This window comes from Homarus americanus, unplaced genomic scaffold, assembly GCF_018991925.1.
Source record: "Homarus americanus isolate GMGI-L3 unplaced genomic scaffold, GMGI_Hamer_2.0 scaffold7766, whole genome shotgun sequence".
In the NCBI taxonomy this organism is placed as follows: domain Eukaryota; kingdom Metazoa; phylum Arthropoda; class Malacostraca; order Decapoda; family Nephropidae; genus Homarus; species Homarus americanus.
In genome coordinates, this window is record NW_024715004.1 from 2501 (window position 1) to 19372 (window position 16872).

The 16872-nt window shown below is 42.6% G+C and overlaps 1 protein-coding gene across 1 annotated transcript in view; it reads right to left on the reverse strand.

Annotated features, from left to right (window-relative positions):
* LOC121879820 (calcium-activated chloride channel regulator 3A-1-like) overlaps positions 1-16872 on the reverse strand; it is a gene marked incomplete at its 3' end in the record, with an annotated part of 43731 nt that overhangs the window by 1926 nt on the left and 24933 nt on the right. Inside the window, exons 3-4 of the mRNA XM_042386619.1 lie at positions 6678-6831; positions 5468-5645 (exon numbers count right to left, since the gene is read on the reverse strand). Of these exons, the coding sequence (XP_042242553.1) occupies positions 5468-5645; positions 6678-6831 (332 nt within the window). The remainder of the gene's footprint in view (positions 1-5467; positions 5646-6677; positions 6832-16872) is intronic.

Below are 16872 nucleotides of genomic sequence, written 5' to 3' on the forward strand. Positions count from 1 at the left end.
TCCACAGAGAAACGGTGGGCACCGCGGGCAAGACGTGTGTTGCGAGCCCTCGGCCTTGCCGGCGGTACATAGGATGCCAAATCCATCGAAAATTGCCCGTTAAAGTACCTGTAAAAGAGAGAGAGTGAAGCAACATTGCGGCGAAGAGAAAGGGAAGATAGATTGTCGACCAAAGGAGGAGAGTTGATAAGACGAAATGCCTTTGATTCCGCCCTATCTAACAGTTGGACAGAAGAAGAGCCACCCCAGATATGAGAGCAGTACTCCAAGTTAGGACGAATGAATCCATTATATACTTAGAGCAACTGCTCAGGAGTGAAGTAGCTACGGCATCTGTACAGCATTCCTAACTTTCGGGAGGCAGCTTTAGCAATGTTGTGGATGTGTGGCTTCCATGACAAATTCGAAGAAATGGTGAGGCCTAGCATATCTATTTTAGAATTTAGCAGAATGATAGCGTCCTGAAATGTGATTGCTGGGAGATCATCAAATTTGGAAAGTGTAATTGGTTTTATTACTTTTGAATTTAGCCAAGTTTCTACTTCCCCATTCGGAGATGCTGCACAGATCCTCATTGATAGATTTAAGATATCCTCTCTAGAAACAGATCTAGAGGGAAGTGGAAAATGTGAAGAAGAGTGAAGTGTATAATCATCAGCGCAAGAATGGATACAATTAGTTATAGTGTGAAGTAAATCACTGATAAAAAGAAGGAAGAGAGTAAGTGAAAGAACAGAACCCTGTGAGACACCACTATTGGTAGAGAAAAAGCGAGAGATCGATCCCTCGACAACAACTCCCATGGATTGGTTCTCAAGGAAGCTAGAGAATAGAGAATAAAGTCGGGGGGAGAAACCATAAGAAGGAAGTTTAGAAAGCAAAGACTTGTGCCATACCCTGTCAAATACTTTGGAGATGTCGAGGGCCACGACGAAAGTTTCCCCATAATCCCTAGGAGAGGATGACCAAAGATGGTGCAATAGGAGAGCAGATCACCAGAAGATCTCGCCTGGCGAAAACCATACTGGTAATCCGACAAAAGAGAAAGGCATTCAAGCAGACAGAGAACATGGGAGTTCAAGATAGTTTCAAAAATCTTGGAGAGGGATGAAGTTAGGGCAATGGGGCGATAGTTAGAGGGATTGGAATGGTCACCCTTCTTCGAGATGGAATGAATCAAGGCATGCATCCAAGAAGAAGGAAAAGTTTAGGTTTTAAGGCAACGGTGAGAGAGGCGAGCAAGTACAGGGGCCAGAGCTTCATCACACTTCCTCAGAACACGAGGGGTATTCCGTCCGGTCCATGTGCCTTACTCACATCCAACCTGGATAACACACCAGCAACCCTACGAGTTGAGATTATAGGAAAGTGCATAGTTTCAGTAGGAGGAGTAGGAGGGATAGGGTTGGAATCGTCTAAGGTGGAATTAGAGGAGAATAAGGTGCCAAAGGGATTGGCTTTGTTTGGGGGAGAGTTGGCTATAGAGATATCAGGTCGGAAGAGAGGAGGAAAAGAAGGGTTGCAGAAGTTATTACAGATGTTTTTCGTTAAGGACCAGAAGGACTACTAGAGGAAGAATTCGTTAGGACAGTGGTCTTTCTTTTTAAAAAAATCCGCTTGGCCCTACGAAGAATAGCCTTACCACGATTCCTAGAAGTAATGAAAGAGGAGTGGATAACAGGAGAAGGAGATGTTTGATAACTTGATAAGCCCTATCTCTCTCCCTACATGCAAGAGAGCAGGAGCGGTAAAACCATGATTGTACTGTAAAGTGAAAGTATAACCCCAGCAATGCTGTCAGCACATACCGAGGGGTCCCGAGTGGAAAAGCAACATTCATCCCAAGGAAAGTCGGTGAAGAATTCTCGCAAGAATTGCCAGCTTGCCCTCCAATAGTGCCATAGTTGACGTTTAGAGGGGGTGGTCGTGCCCAGTTTGATTTAATAGTAATAAGTTTGTGATCACAAGAGACTAAGGGGACAAAAATTGAGTATGAATAGTGTGAGGGGTTAGAGGAAAATCAAAGATCAATAATTCTAGCAAGTTGATCGTGTTGATCAGGAACGCGTGTAGGGTGTTTGATTATTTGTTCCAAATCATTAAGTAAGGAAAAAGAGAGTGCCTCAGCTCCACATGGATCATACCTTGCAGAGCTAAGCCACTCTCTGTGATGTACATTGAAATCCCCTAGGTAGAGGATCTCAGTGTTAGGGTGTGTGGATAGCAACGACTCATGGCAAGACGTGAGATAGTCAAAGAGTTCCAAAAGTTCGTAGAGTTGGGAGAACAGTATAGGAAACAAAGAAAAATAGTCATAGTTGGTAGAGATATTTTGAGCCAGATGACACCATAAAGGGAAGATTCAAGATCCGTGAGTCGAGCTATAGGTGTACGTGTGTTGTAGTAGGCGCATACACCTCCCTCAGAACGGAAAGAGGTATAATGGTTGCAGTTGGAAACTTGAAAAGGTTTGGGTGAAGAGCTAGATTTTAATTTACAGTATTTTTAAAGGTTCTTACAATGAATACTCCTCGTAACTGAAGCTGTAGGAATGCATCAAATCCTATGCATGATAAAGCACAGACAACGGCAAAATGAACCTTAAAATAGCACTGAGATTTTACCATAGCGAATATTTTACGTTCATTTAACGTCACTTAACAGATAAAAATAATTTATGGAATTGTGGAATTATTGAGAAAACCTTCCAATTGTTCTTTGGCCTCTTAACTGGCATCTAGTCTGATGTATTCTCAGTGCAATTTAATTATAAATATTGGATGTTCTTTGTTCGTGTGTTTTAGCAATAATCAACTGGTTAGCTACATATTTATGTATTCACTGGAGACGAATATTCATTGTATGAATCTATTATAATCTAGACGGCATGCCTCAGCTGGTCTTTTATGCAAACATGGATAAAGGGTTATCTGTCCAACAGGTATGCCAGTGTTCTGTTTAGGGGAGTTAAAAGTACCAGAATGAGATCATTTGAGCTTGGCACGACTCAGGGAGGAGTGTTAAGTCCTATGCTCTTTAATATACTGATGCACAAGCTTATTGCTGACATTCCAGTTCAGCCAAACGAAGCCGTAATATGCTATGCTGATGATATCTGCATTATGACACAAACCAGACTCAGGCTCCAAGCCTTGCTGGATGTATTTGCTCGGAGAACTGTTGAATGCGGTCTCATAATATCTGTTGACAAGACGAGGGTCCTCAATCCTCGTCCTGCTCACCCTCTGCCTCTTGACTATAACATTAACAGCATGCCCTTGGAACTATGTAGCTCCTATAAATATCTTGGAATTTGTGTGAATGATGCAAACTTTGTCAGCAACCTTCGTGACAAACTAATGCAGCGCATTAAACCCCTCAGAACCCTTGTTGGCAAGGGCTATGGAATTAACATCACCCATGCTCGTACTTTCTATCTTCACTTCATTCGTTCTGTAGTTGACTATCATGCTCTCCATCTTGTGACTATTCCGCCTAAACAACTCAACAGTCTTGAGGTAGCGCAAAATGAAGCCATGCGCATCATCCTAGGTTGCCCAAAATCAACCAGAATTGTAAACATGAGGAAAGAGCTCGGACTGCCCTCCCTATCTGAGAGGATAGCTCTACTTAATACCATGTTTTGTGTCAAAGTTTTGAAGAACAATGGTTCTCAAACTACAGCTCAAACTGAGTTGATGTTCGATCTAAGTAATCCCGACCATCTCGCCAACCTTCCACAAAAGACTCTCGTTGGGGCGTGGCTTCATAAAAGTGTTGCAGATCTCTTGAAACTGAATGTCCCAATCACCCCAGACGAACCTATTAATGCCATTCCTCCTTGGCTGGACATATCAGTTCCTATTAATTACACTCCTGTTGGTAGTCAGCAAATGTTAAACACCGATATGGTGAGATGTGTCACACTAGAAACTATTAACAGACACAAAGAGAGTATTAAATCAAGTGAATGTTATGTTTTTACTGATGGTTCTGTGCAAACAAACACAGGTAGAACAGGCTGTGCAATTGTAATATATAAAGAAAAAGAGATGATAGTGTCAAACAAACAAAGGCTGAACAACTGGGCCAGCACAACACAAACTGAACTAACTGGAATCTACTTAGCCACAGACTACCTCAAAGAAAATGGAGGTGGGGTGATATTCTGTGACTCTCAAAGTGCTTTGAAATCAATGAACAGCCCGTCAGGCTCTATGTCTAAAGTTGTATGTGATATTAAAAGGAATGTGATAACTGCCAATGAGAACAACTTTCGTATCGAATTTGTGTGGATTCCGTCCCATGATGGAATCAGGTATCATGACCGTGCTGATAGACTGGCCAATGAGGCATATAAGAAAGAAAATGTTGACCGTGACCTTGGCCTGTCCAATGCTGTAATTAAAAACATTCAAGTCAGAATCATGAACTCTGATCTAGAAGAAGTGAGAAATGCAGAGAGACCTGACAGTTGTAGCATTAGTGAATATGACAAATTTTGTGACAAGAGGTACCGGTATGGCCAGCATAAGGACAGAACCAGACAATGTGATGTAGTCGTGGCCAGAATTAGGCTAGGATACAGACACATCTGGCAAGTTAGTAACGCTGTATCCATACCGGAACACTCAGCATGTAAACTTTGTGATAAACCTTTAAAGCATACACTTGAACACTATATTATTGAATGTGACACTGTCAAAGACTTCAGGCCACCTGACTTATTGTATCTTGAACTATGTAATTACTTCATTAAATCAGGTGTGCTTGAGGACATTCTTGCTGTTTATCCCAAATTTGCTAGCCCACACTGATTAGTCTTCAATTAGAATATGACTCCAATGTATGTGATCCACTGACCTATATATAGTGTCAATGAATATGATGCATTCTTTGTGTACGAACCTCTGTCCTGTATGGCAGTGAAGAGTGACATTACCCACATGAATCTGACCGACGTATATGTATGTATGTGTGCGTGTGTGCATATATATGTGCATGTATATGTGTATGTATATATGTATATGTGTATATATGTGTGTGTGTGTGTACATGTATGTATATGTACTGTCAATGAATATGATGCATCTCTTTGTGTACGAACCTCTGTCCTGCATGGCAGTGAACAGTGATATTACCCACATGAATCTGACCTCTATACATTTATAGCTGTTAATGAATATGATGTATTTCTTTGTGTATGAACCTCTGTCCTGCGTGGCAGTGAGAAGTGATACCACCCTCAGTGTCAAGACCTGACTGAATTACTCAGAATAGGGAACTGTACTACAAGCTCTGCCAATAAATTTGTTAAACTAAAAAACTTAAACCGCGCCTGTGTTGGACAATTAACAGTTTCTTGAAACATAGAATTCATAATTGAAAGAATTACTGTAGACACAACAACCCTCCTGAGACTAGACTCCTGGTTTTGTATTGTGTTTCTTGACAGAGCGCGTCTCACCTGAGCTCCCCTTTTAGGTCTTGGTTGGCGCAGTAGTTGGGAGTATAGACGGTATTGACGCCATCCGCTGTTATCTCACTTGTCCAGTAGAAGAGCGGGAAGGTGGGATCGTGTGGATATCCGAACTCGTCAAAGACGCCCCACCGCAACTTGGCCCACTCATGCAACACCGTCTTGCCTGCAGCCACATAAAATATATTTACTTAATTTTAGAACAAAGTTGAGACAGAAAGAGGAGGTGGGAGAAAATATAATAAGGAGAGGAAATCTTGTTGAAGGGAGAGAACCAAAGGTATTATTTTACTTTAGGACATAGCGCGCCCGAAAGTTATAACCTACTGAATCATTTAGATCTCCCTATTATGAGCATTTTGAACCCCATTTATACCATTCGGAAATGGAAAATAGCGACACAATTGAATTTAATTGATTTTAGTAACTTTTCAGACTTCGTCTGGGAAATGTTATCGGCATGAAATCAAGTTAATTATGGATCACGCATGCGCAATATTGACTGACGTCATCCAGTCGTGAGCAATGATGTATCGATATCAACCAGCGATTTTTTTCCAATCACATTTTAATTTTTCAAAGCAGCCTGGGTACTGATTTGAAAATCAACGAATTTGAAATTCCATGACCAGTCTGACAATGGCCGTGGTCGTGGTTGGGTGTTAGTCGTGCTCCTACGCACTGTAAATTGCCTTGTAAATATAGAAAGGACAAGAACCAGTGTTTCTGTAATCGTTCAAGGAGGTACGCAAAGAGCATGAACAGGAATATTTGTAAATACTTATATCTTCCACTTCTAATTAAGGTATTGTACTCGTACTTGCGGACATGTCGCGCCCGAAAGTTAGGTTAGGTTAAAATAGGTTAGGTTAGATGACTCGTTTTCGTTTACTCCCCCACCCCAAAACCCCGATTTTCCAGGATCTCCTCCATTATTGTTGGGGGGAGGGGGGGGGGCAAAAACTATCTATTTCCGACCAAGATGAAGGTTCGATTCGTTTACAACACACCAAAATACACTGGAAAAACATATTGGTCAACCCTAGGGTCTCGTGTCCTAAAGTAAAAATTTACCGAACCAAATATTTTAATATGGTCATGCACACTGACTAAGAGTCATATGGGATGAAATACATGTACAGCTTATAAATTAACAAAAAGGTTAAAAGGTGTTTTCAGAAGGGTTTCCTTTACTCACCTCTTGGTCCCCACAAATCAGCTTGAGTGTTGTCAGTGAGGTACTGAGGGGTGAGGTGCATGTACCTTCCCGGTTCACCACATCCGCCAGGCTGCACCGTGTATGGCTGGTCTCCGTACACTGGGTTCCTCAAGTCAACTCGAATATCACTGTCCTGTAATGACCCAAAGTCACCATTCTCGTTTTATTCACGTCAATGCCACATCTCTAACCAGAACTCGAGAGTTAAGAACAAAATACTAAAACACCAACAGTTAAACAAGTTGATAAAAACAGGATGCTGGAGGACAGAAAAAAGTAATAAAATAATGATAATAATTTGGTAAGGTTTTCATACACATTTACAATAGGATAACCATGTTTATGAGCTATAAGGTTACACTGTACAATGCACCATATATACAGATCATGTAGGCAGACGGTGCACGTAGGCCTTGTGAGTATACTGTTTCCTCTGTGCCGAGACAGTGCCCGTAAACTTAACCAAGGATAGTCGACAAAGATATCAGGTGCTTATTTCCAGGAAGGTCTTTTGCTTACGCTTGGTCTCCAATCAGTAATAGTATATCTACAGGAGTATTAGCGAAAGTGATTTGGAAACGTTCAACAAGCATTACATTGTGCTTCGACTATCTGGCTAGCAGGTATCTACCGCAGTACAACAGTCTGTGGTTAATGATATAGAAACTCACTCTCTTCTTTTGCCTTAGCTTCATTTATTATGCATTTCTTTGTTTTATCTTTGAATTGTTCAATACCGTAACTGCTTTTGATGTGGTGTGGTAACTTGCTCCCGTCAGTTATAACAGCAAAGAAGAAACTGTTTTTCGCTTGACCGAGGACACCAGGTACCAAAAATTATATTCACTCCCTCTAGTGCCCTGCCGGTTCATATCTCTAACACCTGCAAAGTTTATTGTTAGGTACTCTGGGCATAATCCATTGAAAATTCTGTTAGCGTGATTCAGCTTCAGTTACTTCACTCTATGCGTTACACTTAACATGTTCAGTGACTGAAGAACTTCGTGAACGACGTGATCCCTTGCTTTCCTGTCAAGAATGAACCTCACCGACTTGTTTTGAATAATTTGTCGCTTGAATTTTAGCTTCTGTGTTATCGCAGAGCATCATGGCGAGCAGGAATAGTCCAAGTGACATTTTATAAGAGTCAAACAATGGGTCTTACGGGCATGAGCTGAGAGGTATTTACCATTTCTATAGAGGGATTTTAGTTTGGCATTACTTTTTTAAACTATATCATCACCAGACAAACAAGAGTCAAGAGTTACTCCAAGTTACAGTTGAGATGGGTTCACTCCCGCATAGTATAGTACAATTAATTCGTTTACGTTTTCGAGCTTTATTTTTTAACCAAATAAATATATGAAGGAGAACAATCCAGTAATAGACACTTATACACTCTGGTGACGATCATAAATTATAAATAATGGCCGGCTCTAGGGCCACCTAAGAGTGAACTTGTTTAAGGTGTAGAAGCTGTCGTCAACACAACAATCACACCCTGAGTTAACGAACTGCATGACCCAGTGTTCGAGAAGACCGGACAACTCGCCAACTGCAATGGCTAACCATTACCTCGGAACACGATCCGCAAATCGATTAACATCCAGGTCTCCAATTACTGCTGGGTAGACAGAGGCAAATGGCGTAAAGAAATATGCCCATAGTTTCACCCTGCCCGGGATCGAACCCGGTCCGCTCGCTTGTGAGGCGAGAATACTGGCCACACTCATTACACATACACACACACACACACACTCGACTGTCTACCCCCGTCATCAGCAGACGTTCATCCTCAGTGTCCCACAAGGGGCAAGGTCTATAGAACAATGTGTATTTGCTCGAAACAAGGCTAATAAAGTACTTGGGTTCACACAAATGAGTGTCAGTTACAAGACTAGCGAGGTCATCCTAACTATATCTTGCGCTTGTGAGACCTCACTTCGATTACGCCGTTCAATTCTGGTCACCGTATTACAGAATGGATATAGAATCCTTGGAAAGAATTTAGAGAACAGGTTAAAACATCTTAATTTGCACTCCCTCGAGAGACGTAGAGTGAGGTGCGATTTGATAGAGGTGTATAAATGGAAGTCAGGGCAAAACAAAGGGGACAGAACAAAGGTACTCAAACTATCCAACCAGGAGAGAACTCGTAACAATGGTTTTAAATTAGACAAATTCAGATTTAGGCGCGAAATAGGTAAACTTTGGTTTGGAAATAGAGTACTGGACGAGTGGAACAAGTTACCAAATATCATCATTAACTCGAATACGCTGGATAGCTTCAAACATAGGTTGGATGCATATATGAGCAATAGGAGTTGGGTGTAAATGGGACTGCCCAGTATGGGCCAATAGGCCCGCTGCCGTTTCCAACATTCTTATGTTCTTATGTAACCTTACAACTCATCATAACCTAACCTAACATATGACCTATATTTCCTTATGCTATCGAAAAAAAATTGCTACAGAAATCCCATAGAGATAATTTGTCTTATCGTTTAAAGTACTTAATCCCATAGTTGGAATCTTAAGGTTCCCCTGATGACGAAAACAAAATAATAACAATATGGTTTGGAATGTTGATACTATGAAATTAATAGTAATGGCAGCTAATATCCGTTGAATTAGTTAATGTGCTCAGTAATATTTATATATTCAAAATAGCATTACTGTGTTGCACAGTAAAACACAATTAATTAGCTAATACAATTTATTTACAGCGCCGATCAGCCGAGAAGGTTGGACAAATACTTCCAGGGTTCATCAAGGCAGATGAAAGAAATTTACCAAAAGTAGACGTGTTTATGATTATAGAGTATTATCAAGAACTCGGCCATCCAGCTATGAAGCACGTTAAATTATATCTGTCACCCGATCATCTCAAGCCCATTCCCTGGCCATGGTCGTCCCTAGTCCTTCCACAACATTAAATATAGACATCAGTGACGAAAACTTACATTTTCCAGACATGAAATAGAGAACAGTGATGAAAACTTCCATGATGGAGTTATCGGTCTTTTGCATCATTTTGGCACCTAAAAATAAGGTATACCTGTGTATATCAACATAGTATATGCCCACAAGTCCTGTATTTCTGCTGGTAACAACACATACACCACAGCTGGCTGGATGGCTCGCGCCAACCAGTGACGTCACAACCAATCACGGAGCTTTTCTTAGTCACGTGACATTTTAGCAACTTTAACACTTAATCTTTTGCACTTTTTGGCCTAATTTAAAAAAAAAACATTACCAAAGTGAATTTAAGCGTTTTCTTTACCCATTGACCTGCCATCTTGCAAAAAATTCCGACCGTCAACTCGTTCATTGTGCAGTATTTGGGTGTAATTATTGGTTCAAGCGAGAGAGAAATATACACTTCCATACATATCCTAAGGATGACGCACTAAGAAGTAGCAGATTAACCTCTTCAAGAGAACAGGTAATATAAATAATGATAAAGCTTGAATATGCTTGGTGGGCATTGAGCAGGGTTGCCAGATGCTAAGAAGGTACCAACGGGGAGATACAACCAGTGATCATGACTATAATATATTCACTAGTATACTACGTAAAGCACAGGAACAAAATATACCACACAGAAAAATTAGGTCAAATAAGAATGAGCCAAGGTGGATGACCAAGAAACTTAAACATGACATAGGAATAAAGAAAGGAATATATAAGAAATTAAAGGGAGGGGAGGAGCAGCTCAGAAATAGGTATAATGAACTATGTAGGAATGTTAAGAAAAATGTAAGGAAGGCAAAGGGGGACTACAAAATCTGGATAGCAAGAGAATCCAAGGCGAATCCCAAGGGATTTTTCCAGGTATATAGGACAAAGGTCAAGACAAAGTGGGACCTTTAAAGTCAGAGAGAGGGAGGAGAAGTGATTGATGATAGTGAGGAAATGAGCAAAGCATTAAACAGCTACTTCTTATTAGTTTTCACATAAGAAATTCACGAGGAAATTCCAGAGGTGGAACTGATATTTAGGGGAAATGAAGAAGAGAAATTAAAGAATATCACTATCAGAAAATAAGATGTTCTTAAGAAGATAAATAAATTAAAGACCACGAAATCCCCAAGGCCCGATGAAATTTTCCCTCAAGTCTTGAAAGAGTGTAGGGAACAGATTAGCGGACCCCTCGTAAACTTATTTACAAATTTATTAGACACGGGAGTTGTGCCAGACTTGTGGAAACAGGCAAATGTATTACCCATATTCAAAAAGGGAGACAGAGCATCAGCTTCAAATTACCGGCCGATCAGTCTGACGTCAGTAGTGGGAAATTTCTTCAATAAATTATCGCATATAGCATCCGATCGCATTTAGAGAAAAGCAAATTAATCTACGACTCTCAACATGGGTTTACGAAGGGTAAATCTTGTCTAACAAATGTGCTGACGTTTTTTAGGAAAGTCTTCGAGGTAGTAGATAATGGAAAAATTTACGATGTTATTTACTTAGACTTTAGCAAAGCGTTTGGCAGAGTACCGTATCAGAGGCTTCTGAGAAAAGTTAAGGCTCATGGTATCGAGGGGAATGTTTTAAATTGGATAAAATCATGGCTCACCGATTGAGGTCAGTATAGATGGTGTTAAATGTGAGTGGGGCTGTGTAACCAGTGGGGTTCCCCAAGGGTCAGTACTGGGCCCACTCCTGCTCATAATCTACATAAACGATCTAGATTCTGGGATCAGCAGTGACATAAGCAGGTTTGCGGATGACACCAAAATAGGGAGGAAGAGTAATTCAGGGTAGGATGCAAATACACTACAGGAGGATTTAAATAAACTGCAGGAGTGGTCAGAAAATGGTAAATGAAATTCAACACCAGCAAGTGCAGCGTACCTAATATTGGAAGAACAAATACTGTCAATGTATACAGCCTTAACAACATCAACCTAGAGAAGTGGGCTTGTGAAAGAGACTTATGGGTAATTGTAAGTCCGGACCTACAGCCTAGAAAACAGTGCGTTAATGTTCGAAATAAGGCAAACAGAGTATTGGGTTTTATATCTAGAAGTGTAAGTAATAAGAGTGCAGAGGTCTTATTGCAACTATATCTTGCGCTAGTCAGGCCGCACCTCGATTATGCTGTTCATTTCTGGTGCCCTTACTATAGATGGAAATCATTTCACTGGAGTCGGTGCAGCGAAGAATGACGAAAATGATTCCGGGACTTAGAAACTTTCCATATCAAGAGAGGTTAAAGAAACTAAACTTGCATTCCCTAGAAAGACGAAGAGTGCGGGGAGATATGATAGAAGCATTTAAGTGGATGAAAGGAATCAATAAAGGGGATATAGATAAAGTTCTTATAATATCCGAGCAGGATAGGACTCGGAGCCACGGATTTAAGTTGGATAAGTTTGGGTTTAGGAGAGAGATAGGAAGGATCTGGTTCACAAATAGGGTGGCGGACGAGTGGAACAAGCTTAGCAACTTTGCAGTAAGTGCTGGAACGCTGGAAAGTTTTAAAAGGAGGCTAGATAGATTCATGGACGATAGAGAGTGGTAGTAACTCCCGATAGGAGCTGCCATGCACAGGCCAACCGGCCTATTGCAGACTCTTTATTTTCTTATATTCTTATTCTGGTAGAATCTGCAGTCCAATGTAAAAATAGTTTGATATCTATTGAATAAGAATTTTATATATTTTTCCCTACTCCCATTGCCCTACTCCCTCTCCCCGTCTCCCTGCTCCGTCTCCCCTTCTCCCCACTTCCTCTCCACTTCTCATTTCCATTACAATTCTCCCCACTCCATGTCCTCCTTTCTCTAAGAACATGAGAATGGATGAAACTTTAGTGGGTCTGTTGGTCCATACTAGGCAGTCCAATTACATCCAACCCATATCGCTCACTTGGCAGGTGAAGTCATAAGTCCTGTCACTTTAAGTCTTCATTATTAATACTTTCGTGTTTTCCATTTTTACTGGTATTAGCCCACCCGGGCACAGGTCAATGACCCGTACCAGGGCCTGGGGGCCCAAATTATTACTACTGTTACAACTACTACTTTTTTTTTTAATTGGCCTCCAGCCTCCCCCTATAGCCACACCTTCACCGCCATTTTACTACCTTAAAATTAAATATCCTAATACATAAGTAGCTATCCTAGCTATATTGAGTTAGTTGAGCCACAGATCTATGCAGCATTCAGTGACTGTTGCCTCACAGTCAATATCTGCAACTGTTGTCGGCTTTCAGGCCGATGCTCTCGTTCCCCTGAGGCAGAGCAAAGCCCACCTAAGGAGAAAGGACAGTCGACATCTCATCCAGGCTGTAACATATCTTCTGGGCTGCTGCTTCTGTTCGGATAGCACCTCCACGAGTCTGGCGTAGAAGCATCTTGCACTTGGACTCATCCCATCAGAGGTTGTGAACACTGGAGGAGTGAAGCTGCCTTGATCAACGTTCTGAATTCTCTTTCCGTATGCCCTTATCTTGTCGTTCTCGTTCCTCCTGTGTGCAGCGTCGAGAGCAAAGTAATGGTGACATGCGGCCATGGGATAAAAAATCCTGATGTGGAAGAAGGCTCGCTGTTCCTGCTTCCAGAATCCTCGAGCACTGACGTCAACACGGGCTTCGTTGGGTGTGCTTGAAGTCCTATGTTGGAAATTCTCACCTTCCAATGGAAGTGGATCGGTTCTCCCTTGACATCACGGCAGATTTCCTTCAACATATTTGCTGTGAGATCCCTTACTTCGTCATGGCTCATGCATATGAAGCCCCCTTTCTTGCACACCATGGCGTGATCGACGTCATAGGAAAAGCCACACAAGCATTGGGAGGTGCAAACCTTCTACTGGCCTAACGTACCTTAAAGCAATGGCATCTGTAAATTCTTGTTTATTGAGACTAAAACCATTTGCCCTTCTCGGTAACATAGTTAAGCAGTTCGAGGCGCCCACCTCCTGCGCTATAGCTACTTTTTTTTCAAATTCTCTGGTACTTGCAGCAACAGTTGCTGCAACTTATCACTTTGGCCGTGCCGTCGTTCTGTCGTAATGGACCTTCGAATTTCGTTTACTTCACTGGTATCCACGTCCCCTGTTGCGTTCTGAGCTATAATGTGGTCCATGAGGGCTGCAGTGAGCTTATCTGAGTTTTGATGTTCAGTGGCAGCAATCTCCTCTGGATTGGTCAATCCCATTCATCCCAGTCTCGGTGGTAGTGCAAGGAGTGATCTTTCTGCTGGGGTTAAGTGAGGGTGTTTCACTAATTTGGGAATGAAATTGAAGCTGATAGCTTCTTCCAGAGGGTGGAGGAGGGGTCCTATATCAGGGATGGTGCGCATCAGGTAGTTCCAGCGATGCTTGACTCCATGGGTGAATGCCGCAAAAGCCGCGTGTGGCTATGTGTTAGCAATCTCAGACAGAGCTAGGATTTCCCTAACCCACTCATTCACCTTTCCCGTTACGTACTCGGTCTTGAAGTCCGTCGTGGCGATTACTGCGCCTAGGTGTCTTTGGGCATCCTTTGTTATTTTGACCTCACTTCCACCGAACGCCTCCATTGCCCGTTCATAATGTTCTAGCTTCACAATGAGGAAGGACTTGCTGGCGTTTGGGTGGTACCCTATTTGTGGGCCTCGTGATGTTACCAGGTCCCACCACTTTCTGATGTCCTCCAGTTTCCTGCTCCTGTAAGGTCATCAGCGTGCACCACTTGCTTTACCTCAGTTGTTTAAAATTTTATTGTGTGTTGGAGCACGGATAGGCCTATTGCGTACATTGCCATTGCAACAGGATCACCCTGCGTTGTTCCCTCGGTTGACTGTATGATGGTATCACCTCTTAGAGCATTGTTGTTTACTATATAGAGGTCTGATGGATTCCTATAGGAGTTTTCAACATATATTGCAAAGCTTGGACACTTGATCTTCATGTTGTGCAGTGCAGCCTTGCGGTTAAGTTTGTTGAATGCGTTTGAAGCATCGACCAGGAGAACGGCCTCACAATCGCCCTGCTCAAATATGGTTCTCATGGCGTGAATGGCAGCTTCCCCTCCAGCCTGGTGGCCAGCACAACTTGCAGGTTCCCTGCTGCTGCCCTGACATCATCCTTTACCACCTCCATTATGCATTTTCCGATGATCCGTCTCAGCACTTCCCCCACCCCTATAGGCCTACATCCTGGATTTTTATCCAGGGTAATGAGGCGGTAGGCTGTCAGAGCATGGAGGTGTTGGCAGCACGAGGATGCTAGCTTTCTTGCAAGGACAGCAATGGCAGAGCAGAGATCACTTGCTACTGGGCCAAACGTGTTAGTGCTGAGGATGACTCTCCAACCGTTTGCATCCAGACCTGAAGGGCCGGCACTTCCCTGAGTCTTCAGGGCCTTTTTCCACACCATCCCTCCTGTTATTTTCTCGAACAGGACAGCATTTGGTGGGTTATAGTCACCCTGTAACCTGATGCCTTCGTCTTCACTTGCAGGGGGATGTTTTTTTCCAGTTGTTTTAATGTCTCTCTGTTTATTGGCAGAACCCCACAGGCGGATTCCTCTGTGAGAGATATTACCACCAAAGACACTTTTCCCACACGCATTTTGTTTCCAAACTTTCTTGCAACGTCTCCTATAAATTTTAGTCTCTCCTGCAGTGTTCTTGCTTCACATAGGAGATCATCAAGGGCCCCATTCTACCACAATGTAAAATTTCTCTTCATTGCTGCCACATTTTCTTTGTGCTTAGTCTTTGTGTGTCACCTCTGACAGAATAGATGGGGTGTTATTTCCAGTATTTGAAGAGCTAAAGGGGCAAGGAAGCAGTCCTGAGTGTAGTCAGTTATGAGGCGAATCATCTTTCGGATCATTTCTTTGGTGGCCGCACACTTGGGTGGTTCAAACAGGTTCGCTTGCGAACAATTGACAATTTCTGAGGGAGTTTCTTTAACTCATATGTTCGCATTTTCCATCGACATGCCATTCCACTGTGGTGGCTGTCTCTCATTCACCTCGTGGACATCTGCTACTATTGGAGCACCATTTATTAGTACTACATTTTCAGGATGAGTAGACTCAATGCTATCATTTAGGATATCATCGGGCGGTTGGGTCCCGGCGATATCCACTGTGGCCTCCTATGTCTTGTCCCTGCCATATGGGTTCCGACAATTGTTTGCCTTTCTGCAAACCACACATGGTCGGTTGTTTCTCGCACAATCACAGCTAGTGCAATTTTGGGACTGGCTAGTACAGACGCAGCAATGTTTGTTACCCAGCATAGTGCTCCACACTTCGGGCAACAGTTACGTCCGCCTCAGACATCTGCTTTGGTCCCATACAGAAGAAGAAACTAGTTCTTATGAGTACAGTAAAGGGCAGAGAGGTGACAGGCTGGACTGCTGTGTCCAGGTAGTAGGGGCATACGTGCTCGCGTGGGTGTGTAGGCCACCCCCCTGTGGGCGACAATCCACACATCAGAGTGATACACTGGGAGCAAGAATTGTCACACCTAACACTTGTTTATGTATTCTTGGCAGGGATAACCACTATTTCTATGGTCTCACTGATGTAATATTAAGTATATATACTCACTTGTTAGGCAGACACTACATGAAGTGACCGTTACTTGGGGGGGGGGGGCGACCTCAAGCGTGGAACACTTGGCCCAATAGGGGCGAGAGTCTCGATGCCACCCCTGCCAAAGTAGGCCTATCGACACTGGTACTGGCGCTTGGTGATCGCTCGTGAACACACGGAATATATGTGATTAATGCCGTCAGGGATGAGAAGAATCTTCGGTGGCAATGCTTAGGGTGACATCCGATATTCACCGACACACTGTGAAATTCCCGCTCCCACACTCCGAATATGTCCCTTCCAATAACACTTTAGATCAGGGAGGACACTCCACCACACCCACGCTGCGTTGGCCTACTACTACATTTTTTTTTTTTTTTTTTTTTTACGTGGCCTCCAGCCTCCCCCAATAGCCACACCTTCGCCACCATTTATTTACCTTAATATTAAATATCCTAATACATAAGAAGCTATCCTATCTGTGTTAAATTAGTTGAGCCGCAGATCTATGTGGCATTCAGTGACTGTAGCCTCATAGTCAATATCTGCAGTAGTTGTCGGAGTAGGGGCAGAAGCTCTCGTTCCCCTGAGGCAGAGCACAGCCGACCGAAGGAGAGAGAAAGACAGTCGACA